The following is a 21,381-nucleotide window of genomic DNA, read 5'->3' on the forward strand; positions in this document are numbered from 1 at the left end:
CGGACAGATAATGGAATATGAGTATGCAAAGGCTGATAATATCTACCTCTACCTACCCATATATATAATAGTTGTCTTATAAAACGACGTCATTTTAGGATTTAATTTCAAAACAAGGTCATTTTTGTCTAGGGAAATGGCCATCTAAAAATTGGATTAAGCTAATCTAAAAAATCTCATCTAAAATCTGGATTATGCCTATCTAAAAAAGATTATAAAAATTTTTAAAAAACAACATGCCCATATAAATTAATTCCATAGTTAAAAAAATAATAATAATAAAATAAAATAAAATAAAAATGAAAGCCCAAAATGCAAAGAAAGTGTCACAGGCAATTAGTACAAAAATAAAAAATAAAAAAAAATTGATCGTGTTCTCTAGCTAGCTTATGGGTTGATTCCACCCTCTGCATACTACTATACGGATGTGGAATAAAGATATTACGGTGATAGATCAAACAGTGTGTTTTGCAAGTCCAAACAAACCCTAATAAATCGTCCTCATTATAATTTTAGTTTGTTTGAACAGGAATTTTTTTTTTTTTTTTTTTTTTTCACTCGTTACTTGTTTTAGTTTTGCACCCATTTCTTCTAATTAGTAACACTTTCGTATCCATATAAATTATGATGGCCGGCTGTTCAACTTACTCAATAAAACATTGATTATATTTAACAAAATTTTTTACTGAGAACTTTTATTTTTCATAAATGCAATATGTATGGATCGACTAATCCTTCAAATTAAAAGGGTAGAACTAAATTGACACCTACATCAAAGTTTACTTACAAAACATAAATAATAATAACAAAATAAATTGAAACGATGAAGGAAAGAACCTGCGAATTTTGCTTTAAAGAAAGCTGTTTATAGGCTAGCTTGGAGTACCCCTTGAATAGCAAATCTCTCACTTTCTCACTATAAATCTATAATTAATGTCCCCTCACTTCCCCATTTGCTCCTATTTATAATATTTCTTTCTCTCTCTCTCACACACACACACAAAAATAACAAGCAGAAAACACTTTACGCTTTCAATATAGTCATTCTCACGAAATCAAAAACATTTCAAAGCTAAATTAATATTCCTTCTTTTTCGTAAAAGCTACCATTGATTTCCAACAGTAAAAATCAGAGTTTATGAAAGATTTTTAAAAACTAATTATATAGTAAATTAGCAAATAATCTTATATATATATATATATTTTTTCTACAAGAAAATCACGACTACCATATTGCCTTCTCGAAAATTGGCATGAAGTTGCTAGAGATTTGAATTATTATCATAATATAACATAAACTATTAATAGAATAAGATCTTAATTTAGGATTGGGATTTTTTTTTTTTTCATTTTTACTTGGTTGATTTTAAAATTTAGGCTAAAATGTATGAAAACCACTTCAATTTTGACAACATAACCCTTCCCTTAATACAATCATCAACACATGTACGTACTTACGTACGTAGGTAGGAGTCCTACCTGTTGCAAAAGGTGATTTCATTCCTCTATTGAGAATGAATTCGTTTAGAGGTAACAAGAAGTACACATCACCTCCTTTTGCCAACTAAAAAAAAAAAAAAAGGCAAGCCATAGCAAAGAACAACCCTTGGTGTGGTAGTTCAGTGGTCTAAAAAAAATTCCATTAGGTTAGTATTCACCGTTTTGGAACAAAGTGTAAATGCAAAATCAAGGGCGAGGATGAAACAATTTATATTTTAGCTTGTGATAATACTTAATTTGCTGTGGCTGCACCCACTGATGGGCCTGTGACCTCTTGACACCTAAAATTTTTATGGGCAAAAAATAGTATTTTTATTGCACTATAGCATATCTTCGTAAAATAGTTTTCAAACATAAATAAGGGGTCAACCTTAATTTTGATAGAAGCAAAGCTTAACTTAAATATATTACACTTCGGCCACAAGCCATGCTAATGAACAGATGTTATATTTGTTTTTAGCTGGGGGGGGGGGGTGTTGTATTAGCTGTTAAAGATAAAAAATAAATTCTCTCATAAAGAAATTGTTGGCAGCATCGTACTAAAGGGCAAGCTTCTACCAACCAAAAGAAAAAAGCCTAGGGGTAGCAAACCTTATTGTTTCATACATAAGAAATTAGAATCTATTTTAAGCAAAGCCCTTTTGTAAATTTACGACTCTGTATGACAATAACCTTCCTGCTTGTCTTCAAGATAACCAAACTTCTTCAAGTGCGTTTCATTATGGATCATTTGTATGTATCGTGTGGTTTGAAAACTAATGAACAAAAAAACCCCAAATGATGAAAAGCTACGAGCTTTTAGGAATATTCACTTTGGTTCATAAGAGTGAAGGAAGACATACATCTAGAAGGATTCTAGAATCAAGGATCTCTCTATCTTTCTCACCAAAAATATCCAAAACTAATTCCTTGAGAGCTATGGAAAAGAGATAAGCCAAATGAGCCAAAGAATGAATTTTTATTCACACGGGAATTTCCCATTGCTTCATGACTGATTCCTTCGCGTCATAACGTGCGACTAGGGTTTCATCACTAACGTTCTGATATTTGACAATTTTTTCACAAGTCGCGCACGACGAGCTTTGCACCTTTAGGATCTGCATAAGCTATGCCGGAAGCAGGCCGAGACTTCTCTGAGGCTCTGCATCATGCATGTCTCTGTCACAACATGCTTTGGACAGGACTGAGGACAATATTTCTCTGAGGGTCTCTATCATGACGGGCTTTGAACAGGACATACTAGTAACCATGTAAAACTACCCAAACACTTCGCATTTTCATACTGAAACCTTAGGGGATGAAAAAAAACATTACATGTAAGATTTTGCACACCAAATTAAGCCAATTTCTAAAACCTAACATTATATATTATGTTTAAGAAGATATATGCATGCCATCATTTTTGCTATGTACTCAACTGTTCCAAAACAAGCAAATTTTAGTGGTTTCAAAACATAGATCGATACTGAAAATAGTTTGTATCATTGGTATTTGTATATAATAGGGTATTCTGATAATTGCAGGAACATTTCTAACCTTTTATTGATCCTTTACATTTTGAGCTCGCTTTACATTCCTAAACTTTTAATTATCCTTCCATGATGTAGGGAGATCAAAATCCCTCTAGCTTCATCAATTAGATGTCGGGCATTAGTTGAGAGAAGACATTAAGGTGGAAATTAGAAAAAATAAATTAAAAAATCATGACCTTAAAACGCATGGACTGATTTGTGTAAAATCGTATGTCTTTCAAAATTCAAATACCAACTTCCTATTTTAACTTTAAGGACCGCAAAAAAAAATAATAATAATAATAAACAAAATAAAATACTTTGAAAAATCGTAGGTTTTGACAGGTTAGAAACCTTTGAGTATTGTCACCTTTTCTTCTTTCTTTTTGGCAACGTAAATAAAACGATAAGATTAAGCAAAAAAAAAAAAAAAATTAAAACGATAAGCTTTCTATCCCTACCCAACGGTCCCAGCCCTTAAGAATATCAAACGGGCTCAATGAATGCCATCAAAGAAAAGGACCTCCATCATTCGTGAATCGTGGTAATAAAATATATGGAAAACGCCTAAAAAAACATTAAGAAACCAAGGATAAAAAAACAAGTAGAAGGGGAGGAGGGGGTGTGTTGGTTTTGTGAATCTTGGTCGAGGAGGACCGGAGTTTGCACTACAAAAAAATCATTCATTTAGTGATTCGTGAATAATGACGTCTGGACAGTGAAATAATATTAATATCAACAAGATATTAATATTATTTGATACTTATATTTTATCCAAGCAAGCGTTCAATTCTTGAAAATCTCATAGTTGAAAATGGAAAAACAAATTAAAATTAAATGCTAGGCCAAGCATTTTATTCGACCACGTACAAATCACTCTCTTTATAACTTTCCTTCTTTTTTTTCTTTTTTTTTTTTACATTTTTTTTTTCTCAATTTGTCTATTCAAGTCTCATTCGAAAATTCTCCTTTAATTTCAAGTCCTATTCAAGGCCTTTAAATCATTCCATAGATTATGAGTACTAAAAAGGTTAGTAAATCTCAATTACCAAAAACTCACTCAGCCACTTACATTAATTTTTCGATTAAATTATTGATTCTTCATATATAATTAAAGAGTATAAATAATTATTTGGCAAGTATAAATGTAGCTACCCAAATTTTAATGGTTATTTAGCGAATCAAGTATTAATAGGGCATAAGATCGAATATCCCCAAATTAAGTAAAATTTTATTTTGCACAAATATTACATATTTCCTTTCAATGATATTTTCTTTTAATAAACAATTCTTCGAATATCCCCAAGATCGAAGTGTATTCCCTTTCCCGAGTTTGAATTAAAAAAAAAAAAAAAAAAGTCTCTACGTATAAATTTTGAAATTCTATTTTTAAGAAAATTGCATCTATCAAATTTAACCCATTGGAGACAAAACCATTCCCTCTTTATTAATTCTTGCAACATTAATTTCCAAACACACAATTGACAATACCCAATTAAATTTTAGGAATCAATGCTTAATTTGCATAGAACGTTTAATTACGACCTTTCAATTTTCATGCTTTTCTCAACATCATTCAATTAATGCGTATATTCTAAAATATTTTCCAACGTCATTCAATTAATTTGTATATTCTAAAATATTTTAGCTAGTCTCGCGCCAATTCCATATTTGGTGTTGTTTTCCAAAAGAAAAACTCTTCCAAACCGCTCATAATCACACATTCAGATCATCATATCTAAGGTAGTAATCAAATATCAAAATCCCAGCCTCAGCATTAGTTGAGAGAAGACCACAAATGTGAGAAAATTACACTTTATTTCCCAAAGTTTCAGGAAAAAAATTAAATTTGATATATATATATATATATATATATGGTTTTTTTTAAAAAATAAAAATAAAAATGTAGGGGCAGTTTAGAATTTTTCATTATTTCGTTAGAGAAAACGGAAATGGTTAACAGATGGGCCACATTAAAAATTTTGAAATTTTAATGGGGTGCATTACAATTTTTAAAATATTGGAGATCAGATTGAAAATGATTTAAGGTTTAGGGTTTAAACCCTAAACCCTAGAAATTACACTTTACTAGTAAAGTGTAATTTCTCATATATATATATATATATATATATATATATTAAAATCCTTAAAAAAAGATAGATAGTATTAAAAATAAATAGCATGCATTAAACCCTTAGATATAGATATGTTTCTAAGGTAAGCGATTTTAAAAATCGAAAGCACTTAATGCGTAGCATTAATATCTCTCCATATATATGTTTTCTCCAAATTAAACGCTTGATTTGATTCTTGAGAATGGAAAAACAATTAAATGGTCGGAAGATGTAAAGTCTCCGAGAACTTTACTTTAGTACGCACATCCATTCATATTTCATTCGATAAAAGGACCGGCACCGGCAGTCCTTTTTAAAACGCTCTCGCTTCTCGATTGCGCACACAAAGTGCTGTGATTTGGTCTGACTCCGCCTCTCGATCGATCTCTCCTCTATTTGTTCTGTCTGCGCTCTCAGTCTGATCAGGTACGCTTTACCTCCCAAATTTATCTTGGATTTTTTATTTCATCCGGGATATGATTTCCTTGTAATTAATTATGTTTTTCAATATTTTTAAGGTGGTTTAATATTAATCAGTAGAATGAATAAAAATTGGAAATTCTAAAATTGTTTTAAAGTCAATTAAGGTTATGATGATCTTAAATACTTTTGGAATTTGGTTGTTACGAAAACCTACCGTTGAGGAACACCATTCAAATCTGAAGCCCCTCCTCCTCCGATCCATCAAGAAATGTCGCATCCAACGTCTAAGGTACAAATTAATGTTTCACTTCCGTTATTCCATGATAAATAAATAATAAAAAGAAAAAAAACTGTCATGTTTTATTACAGAGAGTGATATTGAAGGTGCAATTACAAGATAAAACAGCGAAGCTAAAGGCTATGGAGGCACTCTTTGGTCTTCAAGGTACAACATTTTTACCTGATCCAAAATCATGTTATTTGGGTTCAAAAGAAAATCTGTTTCAATAATTCAAGTTGATTAGTCAAATTAGTTTAATTGATTTTTTTTTTTTTTGTTAGATCTTAAGTCATATATATATATATATGCTGACAAATTTGCCTGGTTTAATTTGTAACCTAATTTTTTAGGTGTGGATTCAATCTCAATAGACATCAAGGAACAGAAATTAATCCTGATCGGGGACATTGATCCGGTTGATGTAGTCACCAAGTTGAGGATGTTCTTCCCCACGGACATATTATCTGTTGGACTAGCAACAGAGCCTGAGAAGGAGAAGGAGAAGGAGAAGGAAGATCCCCTGAGGAGGACGTGGGAAGATCCTGAGAGAGAGGAGCTAAAGAAGGAGCTTTACGCGCTATACTATGGCAAGCCTATATATTGAAACATAAATAAATAAATGAAACACAATATTAATTAATAATAGTAAAAAGAATGACTATATATATATAATCATATTTTTGTTTAGTGTACGTTTTTATGTAGGCTAGCTGTCAGATGTTGCCATCTTCAGTGTAGTGAAATCGTACACCATCATGGAATATCTTGGATTATTCCATCCATTGTCAATCGTCGTAATAAAATAAACATGATATCTGTTCATGTTTTTTTAAAGGTACAACTTACAATTGTTTATTTTCCAATAAACTCATTGAGAGACTGATTTTTTTTTTTTTTTTTTTTTAAAGGGTTGAAAACATAGTAATTACTAATTATGATTTGGGCAATTTATTTAAAATAATTGGTCTACATTAATTGTGACAATATGTAAGAGAGAAGGAAAAACAAATTGTATAAGTTTATTAAGTTATAAGGGGGTCCGAACTAGTCTTATTAGTTTTGCACGAGTGGTTCCACTACTCCTAATAACTTAGTTTAAATTAGCCGAACCACTCTTATTAGTAGTATTTGGGCACTCTAAAAACCAAATAGTAGTTTACAGTAATTGGACTATTCTAAATAAAATAAAATAAAATAAAAATAAATACTAATTCAACGACATTTTATCTGTTGGATTCTTCGTGTCAAATATTAAGGAAAGACATAAAGTGAAAAGGTTCATATTTTCCAAAATTCAAAGTCAACCATTTAAAAAGATCATGATCTAATTAACCAAAATATTTTCCAAATTAATGCATCGAATAGTTTATCAAAAATGATTGTGAATATTGCTTAAGACTGAATTCTTGACAAGTAATAGCAAATATCCTACTTGTAAATCTACTTCAGTCAATTATATATCCATTCAGTCTTATCCAATAAATGCATGGCTAATTAAAGGCGCATGTTAGCATAAGAAGAAAAAAAGGGGGAGAGAGATTTCATCTAGTGACCTCGCTTTATGAGGTGTCGTCTCCAAGTGATAGTAATGGTGGAATTTCCCAACAATTAATTAATCTTAAATGAGCGTTTAACACCATGTATTTATTGGTGTTTTACTAACAAACACAAACACACCAAAAAAAAAAAAAAAAAACCCTCAATTTTTCCTTTAAGAAAGGTCAACAGAAGTCTTTCTCTAAAACCAATATATAATATGTATACAAAGTCTTCATCAAGTGTACGTTGAGTTGGAATCTTCCACTTCCTAGAAAAGTCTACGGTTACATGTCCGAAAAATAAATCTAGACAAGAATGTTGAGCGGATTACATCGAGGAAAAGTTTACAATGAAGCAAACCAAAAAAGATAATTGGGACAGAAGCAAAAGCAATTGTAACTTTTGGAACAATTGCCATTTTTTTTTGACAGACCAAAAAGCAAGTTGCACCGAAGGCTACAACCATGCTTACTACAGAGATGAAGAGCGTGGTTAGTCCAAACACCAACCTTTTAGGTACGTAATGAATGGAGGAAATCCTTTTCTGTGTAGCGACATGTGAGAATTGACAAAAAAATTAATACTGAACTTGAAGAGGATATCAATGCCATTGCATCTGATATGAAGAATACTACAAATCAATCATGTTTCAAAAAAAATAGTTGTTCCCTTTTCTTGATCATCGCCACCTGGTACATATAATAGTGTATAGAAATTTATGTATTGAAGCACACATATACTCTCGGCTCATAATAAGAAAAAGGAAAACAACTGGTAAAACCTCTGAAGATAGTGATCAGAGGATATCACAACTCACAAGCCAAACAGGACGACTAGAAAGTTTAGATGCAATAATCCATTGCAGACGCTAATTAACCACATATGGATGCTTCATTTCTTAAAGACAAATGGCCGAAGGAAACTCCAGAATTGGTAAAGCAAGACAACCAATGCAACTGTTGTCGCAGTGCCTCTCCAAAAATCACGGAAAAACTCGCTTTTCATGGTTGCCATGATGCGGTTCAAATGGTTATCACTGTACTCATTAATCTGTTTACCCAAATCGGAGTAACATGAGTTGTCTTCCACAATCTGAAGGCAAAGTCCGTTGATCAGAGCCGCCACCGCAGCATTGCTACCAATATTGTTAACAATGACATTTTTATCAACAAGCAACTCCACATCTTTTTCATTGTCGATTAGATAGTCCAATAGCACAGCATAATTGCAGATGTAAGTTTCAGATGGATAATGACATTGCTCCAAAGCAATCAGGTTTCGGAAAACAGCTTCAGTACTGTCGTCAATCACAACGATTGGGACTTCCAAGATACTTTGCATACGCTCCAAGCACTTAACCCCTTTCAAGCATGGTAAGCAAGCCAAGAGCCATGACATATTACAGCACGGAAAGTGTCCCAAGCACTTGTTCCCAGCAAATGTTATGTCAAGTAAGCGTTTGTTAACTGCTTTGAACTTCAAACCTGCATCGTCAAGCTTTGTGGCGCAATATCGAGTATGAAAATGTTCTTTAGGGTGAAGGTTTGGTACTGAACATAACAAAAATCTTACCAAATCTGTGAAATGTTTTATTTCCTTGCCGATGATGGAGTCTGGCTGATGATCATAGTCTTTAAAGTAATTGCGACAAAGCTTGACAAAAAAAGGATCCTTTTTGTGTTCCTCAATTTGCTTGTCTTCTTCATGATGGTTGAAACTGGAAGAGTCATTTAAATCGAAGGCGAGCATATATAATTTCTCAAGAATAAAAAAAGGAAGTTGATTCTCAAGTAGCATCAAGTCATGAGTTATACCAAGTCTTAGCCATGGTTTACTCAATATGTAATCACTTCCATCATTCCTATCATTCCTCGAGAAGAGCTCAATTATAAAGATGGCATCCAATAGAATCATTTTCACAAAATCATTACTGTTGTGCTCAATGGTCTCCGAATAGCAATGACGGATTTTTACTTCGTTGTCTTTAATGATCTTTAGAAAACCCTCTTGGCTCCTCTCGGTCTGATCAAAGAAATCCTTCAAATATCGCATTTTGTGCATTTCCATGTCTGTCGATCCATTTATGTGGTGATGAAATGGACCTATTGAAACTAGCTTAGGAGTATAAGCTTCTTCATTTACCATGCGTAGTTTCTTGGGAACTCTGTAGATACAACATTCCGGCCACTCCGCAGGGGGCAGGTGGGGGGGAATGTCAATGAAATAGTCCTTGCATTCAGCTTCTTTTCCAGTGGAAGCACTAGCCATCTTTTCCTAATAACAAGTAAGAAAAAGTTAGTGGCAATATAATAGAAATCAAAATTGACAATAGAGCATTTTTGCAATGCAATTGGAGATGTTGAAATTCAACCCAAATAGATTAATATTATCACAATATATGCATGTAACTTCGGATATATTTCATTTCTAGGTAGGGTAGCTAACAAAATTACAAGTCAGTTCCATTCATAGTCTTGAAATTAATGAATAAATCAATATTAAGAAAAAAGAAAAAAGTGTACGTTCTTGCAATAATTTTGAGTTCTGAGAAAAAAAAAATGTATGCATGTATGAATATATTCACACTCATTTTACTCCATCATCAATAAATAGTAAGTGACAACATTTATTTCTTTAATTTCCTCTAAATTTAATTACATTACAAAATAAGAACTTATTTGCCTATTGTATTACACACACAAAATAAATAAATAAATAAATCCCTATTAATTGTAACACCCAATAAGATAATTATAAGGTTTATTGTAAGAAAAATAACATCAAACAACAATTGGAATCAATAACATAGAAGTTTTGCTTGAAAAGTTTGCAGAAAGATCCATTTTTCAGTGTTTCATTCAAACTGTGACGATTCTCATTCGAAAGGGACTCTAAATGAGCACAAAAATGTGTTTCAAAGAGTCTCCTCCCATTTCCGTCCAAACAGGCATCATAAAGAATGTCTCATCCTATTCTCGTCTGAACATGAGAGAGACACATGTCTCATTTTCAAATTGTTTTGAGGCTGTTTGAACGGGAAATTACTCCGTCTGAACGATGAGTGCCAAAGCACTATAAAATTTTTAGCCATTTTCTCCCCAAGTCTAACACCAGAAATGCAATCCTCGGTGCTAGGGCATCGTTTTGACCCGATTGATTTGAGGTAAATCTATAAATCCTAGTTTTTGCTTGAAGTTGAGTTGATTTTGGGAGTTTTGGCTTATTCCTCAAGTTTCTTTAGAGATTTTGTATTTAGAGGAGTACTAAACCACATTATTCAAGCCTCGAGTTGAGGTTCCTTGACGTGAAACTTCAGATTTTGCCAAGAATCAAGGTGAGGTTAAACTAGGTTTTTCTATAAATGTTATAAATCGTGGTTTTGGTGCCTAACCCTAGGATTTTTCCTATGGATTAGTGTTATTAGTCAACGGAATGTCTAATGGAACCCTAGATTTCTATGGGTTGCAATTTAGTGATGGATACTTGTGATGTTCAAGTATCTTTGAAGTGTTTAGAATTAGTAAAGTTAACAGTCGAATCTAACCATGTAATTGCAATGTGAAATGCAGAGGTGCATTGCAACGCTTGAGTTGAAAATCCTACTCAATTGCATTCAAGTGGATCATCTAATTATTTTACTTACTAAGAAAAAAATAGTTTTCAAAACTTTTTCAAAAGCATGATATGGATATTTGACTTTGAGCGATGTTATGTTAATATATACATGATTTTTGATACTTTGATGATTTGAAAAATGTTTATGAAATACATTTTGATGAATGTTTATGACTGTTTTCAGTGAGATATACTAAATTTGAGATATATTATGATGTTGTAAGTTGAATATGAATACATTGATGGTTTGTATGAATTTATTACATGTTTACGTGGATTTATGATATGTACTACAAATGGTACTAGCATGAGCAAAAGCATGATATAAACAATGAAATGAAAATTGTATGATGTCATGGCACGATTGGTGGTTCCCCAATAGTAGAGGTGTGTAGTGTCTCACTACTGCGAAACAGGTCCCTCATGAAAACGCAAAACGTAAACAATATGATGGCGTATAACAATGATGATGATGATGATGATAATGATGTATGATTATGAAGATGTTGTAACAAAAGCATGCATGGTATTGAGTTTTATGATTATTTATGATATGATTTATGTGGGATTTCATGCTAAATGTATCAGTATGCAAATGTGACCGAGTGAAATTAATAGAACATATGTATATCATTACAGCTAGATTGCACATGATGACTTTCGGTACATGTTTTACTGCTTTCTTTTTTGGTAAGTTGTGTTTTACTACTTAGATATGCTTGTAAGCTACTTTCACCCAAAATAGTGAATGCATGCCTGATGCCTATAAGTATAGCTAAGTTATTTAATATATACAATACTTATGACTTAGATGGGTTTGTATGTATATGATTCTGAGCGGGAGATCAGAGCTTACATCTACATTCACAACTAATCAGTATGTTTCCAAAGAATTTTCACAACTATGGTGTTTACTTCATCAACTACGAATTAAATGTTATAAAAGAAATGAAATCCTAAGTTAAGGTAGTTGTTAACGTAACCTTACATAGGAGTGAGAAGTTGGCTTATTGCAAAAAGTCAATAATTTTTATATATACCGAGACCGTAAACTCATTAATCCGCTATCTTGTGCGATTGTGCTTAACTCTACGATCGCATAAATATTGGTATTGTTGATGAAGATACAAAGGAGTGCAATGAGGATCTGGTAGCTCTATACATAAATGCAATATGTATGGACCAACTAAATCGTTCAAATTAAAAGTGTAGGACTAAATTGACATCTACATCACAGTCTAAAGGTAATATTTGTATTTTTCCCTAAAAATAATTCATCAAACATTATGATCATGAATAACAAAATAAAGTGAAACGATGGAGGAAAGAACCTGTAAATTTTGCTTTAAAGAATGCTTTATAGGCTTGGAGCACCTCTTAAAAGCCACGCTGATAGCAAATCTCCTCTCTTCTTGCACACCTACTTATACAGTTATACTATGTGCTCTCTCTCTCTCAAAAATAACAAGCACAAAACACGTTATGCTTTCAATATCGTCATTCTCACAAAATCAAAAGCATTTCCAAGCAAGAAATTACTATTCCTTTCTTTTGCGTAGAAGCTACAATTGATTTCCAACAGCAAAAATCTGAGTTTATGAATGATTTTTAAAAACTACGTATATATATATAAAATAAGCAAATATTTTTATGCTTCTCACTCTTTATCGCTTTCTGTTTCTTCCGGGAGAAAAAACATAAAAAATAAATAAATAAATTAAAAAAAAAAAAAGTATGAAATTTTAGGCTAAAATGCATGAAAACCACTCCAATTGTTTCAAATGTTGATAAATGTGATTTGATTCCTCTATTGAGGATGCATGGCTTCGTTTGAGGTAATAAGAAGCACATGCACATCGCATCGTGCTTTTGCGAAAAGAAAAAAACAAATATGCTTTGTTTTGCTTTGATAACGCTATATATTCTTTGATTACCAAACACGAGCAGAATAATCTTTGCTTGGGGAACACAGACTATTATAATTATAATCTTCGCAGCAGCTTGTTGGTTCAAAAAGCAACCACCAACATCTGTTATCCGCACATATTCGTTATCTTCATATACAGATGGGGATGAGACTAGCAAAAACTATTATTTGTACTTGCAAATGCGGATAACGATTTTAAAATATGCAAATGCGATTAATAACCCCTTTGCTGCCTTTACCCTAGTCTCAATCAAGCAAACTAAGCAAACTTCATTATTTTTTATCATGCTTTTCACCTCGCATTGTTTAGAGCTATAGGGGTTATTTAAACCTCTCACATTGAATAAGAGAAGGTTGATATATATATATATATATGTAGTTGGTGAGAAGCCTGTCATCAACACCTCCTCCTCACCCATTTTACTGATCTATCCTTCTAACCTGACCCTCTTCAAAATCATTCCCATCAGCCATTCAGCCATCAGCCCTAGTGCAAGGAACGCTAGAGGGCGTGTTACTCTACAAGCGTTCCTACTTTTTAGTGGGGTTGTTCGCAAAGTACAACATCCCCATATGAAAACGTTTTATTAAAAGGCCTCTATTTCAAGCGTTACTAAACTTGGTTTTTTTTAGCAGTGAGCCAACATCTAAAAAAGAGTTGGAGCAGTTTTTGTTGAGTGAGTTTTCCCTGAAGATCTGACTTCAGTCCACTGCCTCTGCACTTCACCACTATTATCTTTTGCTTCATTCATCCCACCTAGCTTCTTCAATGTTATAGCTAGGTTCCTTCTTGTAAACCTCCTTCTGAACTTGTTAATTTTTCAACTCTAGTACGTCATGCATAAGATGCATGACCAAATGACTTACATTTCTTACATTTTATAAGCTGCCAAGGGTACTGAACCCTTACTTACTTTTACTGGTTCACCATAAACCCCAGTGATTTCAACCTCTTTGTGAAAATCTGATTCAATGCAACCTTAACAAGGACTCAAGCAAAGACTAGTAAAGGTTGAGACCATCACTTTTTCCGGACTTCAAAATTACTTTTATTGGATGGCAAAAGAGTAATATAAAAGAGTAAATGTTAAATGCAAAATTACCTTTTAGCCATTCCACCTCACTTTTTCTGAATGAATTCCGGAAAAAGTGATAGTCTCAAGCATTACTCATAGAGCAAATCCTAATCGAAGTTGTTCTTCAATTATAATATCAGCACAAAAAAGTTTGTCAACTGGGGTGTACAAATGTGGTAGTTATTAACTACTAATTGCCTAACCACTGATAATTATAATTAACCACATAACCGCCTAGAATTGTTGTGGTTAACCTCTCTAGCTTCTTCCCGGATATCGCCCAAAGATCTTCTTGATTCGTTGATAAGCCTTGATTTCGTCCCCACATCCTCAACCTAAACATCATCAACAGGGGCAGAACTAGCATTTAGAGTTTTGGGGATAAAACTAAAAAAATAAAAAAAAATAATTGGGGGTTAAAATTCTAATTTTAAAAAAAATTTAAGGACATTTTTAAAAAAAAATTGGAGAAAACATATTAGTAGCCATGGTTCCGCCCCTGACCATCGGCAACCATTGATTTAAGGAGAGTTCTCCTCAACGAAAACATCACAACTGTTCGTTTCTTCTACTTCAATTCTCCGAACAATGATCAAATGGTGACCATGAACGACAAGCTTCTCAAAAAGGGAAGTGCTAGCAACTGTAACGATCACTGCAATTGCATTAGAGCATCTCCAGCAAAAGTTGACAAAATAATTGTTGAAAAAGTATAAATTTTTAGTTTAACTACTCATTTTTTCATAATACACACTCCAACAAATTCTTTATTCTACTCTTTATTTTCTTTAAATATCATTTTTTGTGGGAGAGAGTGTAAAAGAAAGAGGAGAGAGAGATTAAAAAAAAAAAGTGAGAAAAAATAATAAACGAAGTTTATAGTGTGAATAGTGAATAGACTAATTAACCTATTTATTATTCACAATAGATAAAAAAATAAATAAATAAATAAATAAATAAAATTAAGTTGCTTATTCTACGGGAGGATAAAAAATACCCATAATAATCAAATTTGACTATTATTGAAGATTTGACTATTCTTTTAGACATGCTTTTACAATTGGGCTTATAGATACCTTCTTTCTTTTTTCTTTCTTTTTCTAATTAAATGCTGAAAAAGATTACAAGGGAGGATCATTCTCACTCTTGACCCGAATGGAAGAGAGAATGGAAGATCCTTGGCTTATAGATACCTGAAAAGTTAAAACGCATCCATATTGGGTTATTTTACTAAACTGGGCCTAGGCTGGCTTTAGTGGCCTTTTCTTTTTCCTTTTTTTTTTTTAGGCAAATTAGGAGAAAGAACACAATCGCTATAAATGAAAGTTGAACAGGAGAGAAAGAAATAAATTTAAAATATTTTAAACCCAAAACCCAATAAAAATTTTGATTATGAATTAGAGTAGAAAATTTGAATTTAGCGTGGTGTAATCTTCGGGTGCATGCGTTTCCTCTTTGGGCATTAGTCCAACAAAAATCATAAATGGCCTAGTATTCCTTTTTACTACCATTTGTTTAATTCAAATCTTGCTAGATTATGTATTACCAACAAATAGGGGTGTCAACCCGGTCCGGTTTTCTGGTTTTTGGCCAAAACTGGAACCGGAACCGGAATACCCCGGTTCTCAGTTTTGGGAAAGAGGAAACCGGACCGGGTTGGGAAAGAGGAACTGGGGTACCTCGGTAACCGGGACCGCGGTTAACTGGGGTCCCGGTTACCAGTCGGTTCCGGTTTTACTCGGTCCAGTAACCGGGTTTTAAAGACAATTGGTTTTTGGGCTTATTTTAAGTGTTGGGCCTAAAATAAACCCTTTTTTTTTTTTTCATAAGTTGGCTCATTTTTTTTTAAAAAAAATCTTTTAGTCTTTTTGTCTAGATTAAAAAGGTTTTGTTGTGATTGTTTTAAATAATTGAAAAATAAACCTAAAAAAGCCCAAAAATCCTAAAAAAATCAGTTTTCTAATAGCATTATATATATTAAAAAATATATAAACCCGTTTCTCGTATTCCCGTATATATATATATATTAAAAAATATATAAACCTCGGTTTCGTATTCCTGGTGAAAAACGGTACAAAAAACCGAATCGAACCGTGGGTATCCGTTTTTAATTAAAATTAATCGAATCGGGTCCCGGCTTGTGTCTGCCTCGGCCCGGTTTCCCGGTAATTTTTGACACCCCTACCAATAAAGGAGAAAACTATTATGTTTTCACCAAGAATATAACAATAGAATTTCTGACAAGATAAACCGTTGCTAAATAATATCTATAATAAATGGAAATATCTTTTATCTTTATGGATGAGTTTCCTATTGGCTATATCCATAAAACTGCAACTAGGAATTAGGGATTGAGATCCCCTCATATTTTTTTAAATATGAGATTCTCATATTCTAAAATTTGAATCATCTATTTCATCTCACGATCTAAATAAATGCAGAAGTTTGTGTTTCACTAAGATAATTAATTTTATTTTTTAATATGTAAAATCTACTTGTCTCAATAACACAAACTTCTACATTTGTTCAAACCGTTAGATGAAATGAATGGCTAAGATTTTAAAATATGAGAATCTCATATTCTAAAAAATATGAGGATCCAAATCCCGGGAGTATAGGGACCCAACATATCTAACCAGGTGCAAAAAAAAAAAAGGCACAGTTTAGTAATTACCTTCACTTTTAAGTTTCTTGTCAACCCTTACATGTCAAGCAGCAATTCATTATTAGTAGAGTAAGAAATGCTACACCCCTATTATAGTGGGTTGGTGTGACGGTGCTCAGCAGTTTTTGGATCAATTATTATTGAACAAATATTAATATTATTTAGTAAATTGTTATACGACTATCATTCAATTGGGATGACGTGTGTATATATATAAAATAGTTAATTACCACTACCACGTCATCCAAGTAAAATAATGGTAGGATAAAAGTAGTTTTTAGCATTACTCTATTTTTGCCATTCACTTCCACTTCTGATTTCCAGAATGCAGCCAGTGGAGAGAGAAGTACCATTTTGCACCAGCTCTCAACTGTCTTATAAGTTGAAAATGGCCAACATTTCATATTAACTAGCATCACCACTCAACACCATTTGAGCTGAGAATAGCTCCACTCTTGTGTGGCAGCTGCTCCTCTGCTTTTCTGTATAGTGAATCAAGAATCAAGTTCAGATTTTCCTCTAGTAAAAGCTGCCTTTCAACCTATGCAGTGTAAATTGAATATTAAACACATGATAATTATTTGCCTCAAACATACGGAAAATTAATCTTGATCATTGTGTCAAATTGCTTCCTCATAGCTAGGTACGTAGATTCCAGCTGAAACTTCAGTTGTAAATAAAATTGTCAAATATTTAATTGAAATTGGATATATACTATCGAATTAGGGTTCAAATTCAGGATTTTTAACTCTAATACCAAGTTAAATTATCACTTATCCCAAAAATTTAAGCTAATAAAAAAGAATAAACTTAATCATTTAATCAATACTTTAACACAATTCTCAAATCTTGAAATCTTGTTGTAGCAAAAGCAGACAATCAAGAATAATATGAGAACTCAAATTCTAATCTAAAGCTAAAACAATATGTATGCATTATAAAAGAGCAAAGTACCATCCTTTTTCAAAGAAATTTTCACTAGATTTCAGACAACTCTTTTTGCAAAAAGATTCACCAACAACAAAGAAAATAAAGCAAGAACAAAAGAATAGAAAAAACAACCAGCTATAAACAAGCTTGGAGCTTATGCTACAATAGAAAAAACAACCAGCTATAAACAAGCTTGGAGCTTATGCTACAACAACTGCATCCACCGAGGTCGGCACCAAGAACAGATTCATTCAGAGCCCAACGGGCTCAGTCATGAGTAGCGTTGTTAGAGGTTATAGGCGAGAAGTTCACCTTGAAAATATTAGTCAATCTGAAAATGTTTACCGTTTACCAAAAAATATAACCTTCACGAGGCAAAAAAGATTTTCACTTCTCATCTACGTAAATCATTTTCCGCCACTCTCCCACACGTCTATTATAACGACAAACCAAAACAGTTCTCCAATACCCTGCCTTATCAACTCCCTTATTTAAAAATATGAAGACAACCAATTGAAACTGCCCCTCTACAATAATTTAATTCTATCTCTCTCCTAACAACAACTTGTTTCGGGTCAACTTTGGATGTCTCTCTCCAATCTAATTCGTCCATAAATTCTTATAAAAGGAAAGAAAAGCACAACAAAACTGCCTAATTCATTGAACTTAATTCATGAAAGCATGAAAATTCCATCAAATTGATTAATAGCCACCAAACAAATCTGCCCTGCTCAAATAAATGCAAATACAAAAAGAAAAGAAAAGAAAAAATAAATAAATAAATAAAAAGGTTAAACAAGAAGCTCTTGTAAACTATCATTTAAAGAAGCACTATAAAATCATCCTCATTCCAAGCAATAGACAATATAAACATTAAATTTATTCAAAGCTAGATCATTTTAACCCATATGTACATCTGTGGCTACTCTTTCCAACACTTGAGCTCCTTGCAAGAGACCTAAAACAAGACACAATCTCATCCATTCATCTTCAAAGTTTTACGGTTTGTGGGTGTGTATGGTTTGTTATACCTTCCATTGATGTCAAAAGGGGTCCTCAGTCGCAGTCACAAAGCTTTCAACGTTCCAACAAACAGTCAAAGAACCATAAATTAGCACGAGTCTTATTTAACCCTGCAAGCACCAAAAACAAAACAAATAGAATTAAAAAACAAGCGGTCGGTTGGCTTCTAAGACGAAGAAATTCACTCATAAAATCTAACAAAATTCCTTCTTTTTCGTAACATGTACTTTCAAGTGCCTACTTTCTACATGTGGCAGCGAAAATCACCATTGCTGTTTTTACCATCTATGGTAATTTTCACTAGCATTACTCTTTTTTCTATTCTATTGCTTTCAACACTTTTATCAAACATTAAACTAATTCATGTCACAAACAAATAGAATCCAAAAGCACGCAGTTTTGTCACTAAAAAAAAATCAGTAATAAAATTTAAGAAATTCCCATTTTTCTATTCCATTGCTTGTAACCAAAGAAATATAATTTGACCGTTTTACATTAAACTAATTCACATTTTGTTTCAATGAGAAAACGAATAGAAAAGGTCAAAACAGAAAGAAAGAGGGAGTCAACGGTTTAAACCTGCCGAGGAGCATCAGTGACCTTGTATGTCTCCACCGTAATAGAACCCAACCACAATCCCGGAAAAACATTCTGCAAAACCAAACAAAAAAAAAAAAAATCAATTATTAGAATTACAAAATAATTATGAATAGAAAAAACAAAAAATATTAATTATAAAAAAATAAAAACCAAAATCTTGGGCTTGTAAATTTATTACATCGAGCTGGTTCTGAACGTTCCTAGCTCGCTTCTTGGGCCTTCTGGCGGGCTTGGAGCCCGTGAGCACGAAGATATCCTCTTCGATCTCTTCCTTCGAAAGCGAAATCGAAAGTTTCGGTCTCTTCTCCGAAACTTTCGCGTCCGTTCCGTTTCGGGCCCGAGACGGTTCGGCGTGACCCAGAGGCTGGGTTTTGGTATCCTGCGCCGGCGCTCCAGCAGCTTCCGGTGCTCCTCCGTCTGCGTTGGGACGCTTCGGCGCCGGTTTTCTTGGCCGGAGATTCCACTTCTTTGGCGCCGGTTCATCGGATTCCGGCACGGCCGCAGCTGAGGTTTGATCCGGTGCTTCTGCGGCTCCATCGTCGCCAGCATCAGCTTCGGACTTGCTTTTGGTTCGGATACGAATGAATATCTTCGATTTCACATCGGATGCCGTCGATTTCTCGATCTCACGGCCAGGGTTCGTTGACTTCTTCTCCGAGTTTTCCTTCGGAGGCTCAGGAAAACCCGGTTTCTTAAAACCGTCACACAAAGGATCATTCCGATTCTCTGACCCAAAATCCTTCCGAGTCGAACCGCCGAGCTTACTGACCTGGTGGTAATCGTTCTTCAGCGGAGAACCGAGCCGAGGCTCATAGTCAGCAGACCGAGCCGACTTGGCGAGTTTCCGGCCCACCCGGCGATGATGACGATCATCTTCATTGACCACGGGAGAACAATTCGGTCGGGGCTCCGAGTGGGCGAGCCTGTTTCGGAACCGGTGGTGGTGTTGCTTGGTGGTAGAGTGGTTGACTGGCCACTTGAAGTCGGAGAAAGCAAAGCCATGGAGATTCTGGGGCTTCGGAGCGAAGGCGGAGGAGGCCATGGCCGGCGGTTGCGCCGGCGCCGGTGGCGTCTCGGTTGTTTCGGATACTGCGTGAAACACCATGTTTCGGTTTCCGTCTGCGTAAGCACAATGAGAGACTATTGAAAACCAAGAAAAGCTCAAGGAATCATCAACCAAAGAAAAGTTTTGATTATGGAATGAATTTAGAGAAACAGTGGATTGTTCTTCTTTTCTCTTTTTACCTATAATGCCCTTTTCAGCTTTTCTATTTGTCATATATCTCATTCTTTTTCTAAAATTACTAAGTTTACAAATAAATTTTACAAAAAAAAAAATTTATAAAGTGACATGTAATAACGTAATTAGGTTTTTCAAAATTTGAACTTATCTTATATCAAATCTTGTTATCCCATATCTGTTTGTAAAAATTTTTCAGTAAAATTTGTTTATAAGTTTAACATTTATCTTCTTTTTCAGAAAAAATTTTACAAACTGATGTGCGTGATTAGGTTTTTCAAAATTTAAACTTATTTTATATCAAATCATGTTATACTATATCTGTTTGTAAAAGTTTTTCTGTAAAATTTGTTTGCAAGCATAGCATTTCTCTCTTTTTCAACCCAAAAAAGTAAGAAGCAATTAAAAAAAATATCCATTAATATATATTTGTTTTTTTTTATAAAAAAAATCATATAAATTGATTTGTGAGTCCACGTAGGCTCGTGGCACTTACCACACCACCAACAAAAGAAAAATAATAAAAAATTATAATATCTCCATCATTATCTATGAAAAATTAGTCTCGTGTGGTTGTTTTTAAATTCTCGCTCATAATTGTTTGTTCATTGAGATATTCTACCCTTACAAGTATTTTTATTTTTTCATCAAGAAATAGGGTTTGATTTGAATAGTAACACTATTAAGACTCCTTTTGGCATTTCTATGTTTTGGGGATAAATGAAAATTTGATATTTGTAATTGGCTTAAATTTTAAATTGATCTATGTCGTATCAAAATGAATTTAAAAGTCTTCAAGATATATCTAAAAAATAAGTTAATCCCTAGAGTAAATTATGTTAAAACGTTTGACTAATTCCGTTAAGACTTAGGTGCCACGTAAGTGTCAATAAAATGACAAGTGTCACTATTGATAGAAAAAATATATATAAATAATA

At 33.3% G+C, this 21,381-nt stretch overlaps 2 protein-coding genes across 5 annotated transcripts; both read right to left on the bottom strand.

Moving 5' to 3' along the window:
* Nucleotides 1-8,258: 8,258 nt before the first annotated feature.
* Nucleotides 8,259-9,635, bottom strand: LOC132172425 (UPF0481 protein At3g47200-like). Its single transcript, XM_059583926.1, has one exon. It carries the CDS (start codon nt 9,633-9,635, stop codon nt 8,259-8,261), a length of 1,377 nt encoding a protein of 458 aa, XP_059439909.1.
* A 7,224-nt stretch (nt 9,636-16,859) lies between these two features.
* Nucleotides 16,860-20,444, bottom strand: LOC132189676 (uncharacterized). Of its 4 annotated transcripts, XR_009441052.1 has the most exons (5): nt 19,382-20,444; nt 19,183-19,254; nt 18,612-18,713; nt 17,247-17,314; nt 16,860-17,132 (listed from the first exon to the last, which is right to left on the bottom strand). XR_009441052.1 is itself a non-coding variant. In XM_059604442.1 (3 exons), the coding sequence occupies exons 1-3, from the start codon at nt 20,306-20,308 to the stop codon at nt 18,708-18,710; spliced, it is 1,005 nt and encodes a 334-aa protein (XP_059460425.1). In that variant the 5' UTR covers nt 20,309-20,444; the 3' UTR covers nt 18,369-18,707. The 4 variants fall into 4 exon arrangements, 1 of the variants encoding a protein (XP_059460425.1); XR_009441055.1 differs by lacking the exon at nt 17,247-17,314; XR_009441053.1 differs by lacking the exon at nt 16,860-17,132 and having other exon boundaries at nt 17,171-17,314.
* Between the last annotated feature and the right edge of the window lie 937 nt (nt 20,445-21,381).

The sequence above is a fragment of the Corylus avellana genome, chromosome ca1, assembly GCF_901000735.1.
Source record: "Corylus avellana chromosome ca1, CavTom2PMs-1.0".
NCBI lineage: Eukaryota > Viridiplantae > Streptophyta > Magnoliopsida > Fagales > Betulaceae > Corylus > Corylus avellana.

Bases quoted from the DNA above. Each gene is read 5' to 3' on its own strand.
- LOC132189676 (XM_059604442.1), bottom strand. From the start codon at position 20,308: ATGGTGTTTCACGCAGTATCCGAAACAACCGAGACGCCACCGGCGCCG. The intron at 19,255-19,381 runs GTAATAAATTTA...TTGGTTTTGCAG, and splicing joins ACGTTCAGAACCAGCTCGAT to AATGTTTTTCCGGGATTGTG.
- LOC132172425 (XM_059583926.1), bottom strand. From the start codon at position 9,635: ATGGCTAGTGCTTCCACTGGAAAAGAAGCTGAATGCAAGGACTATTTC.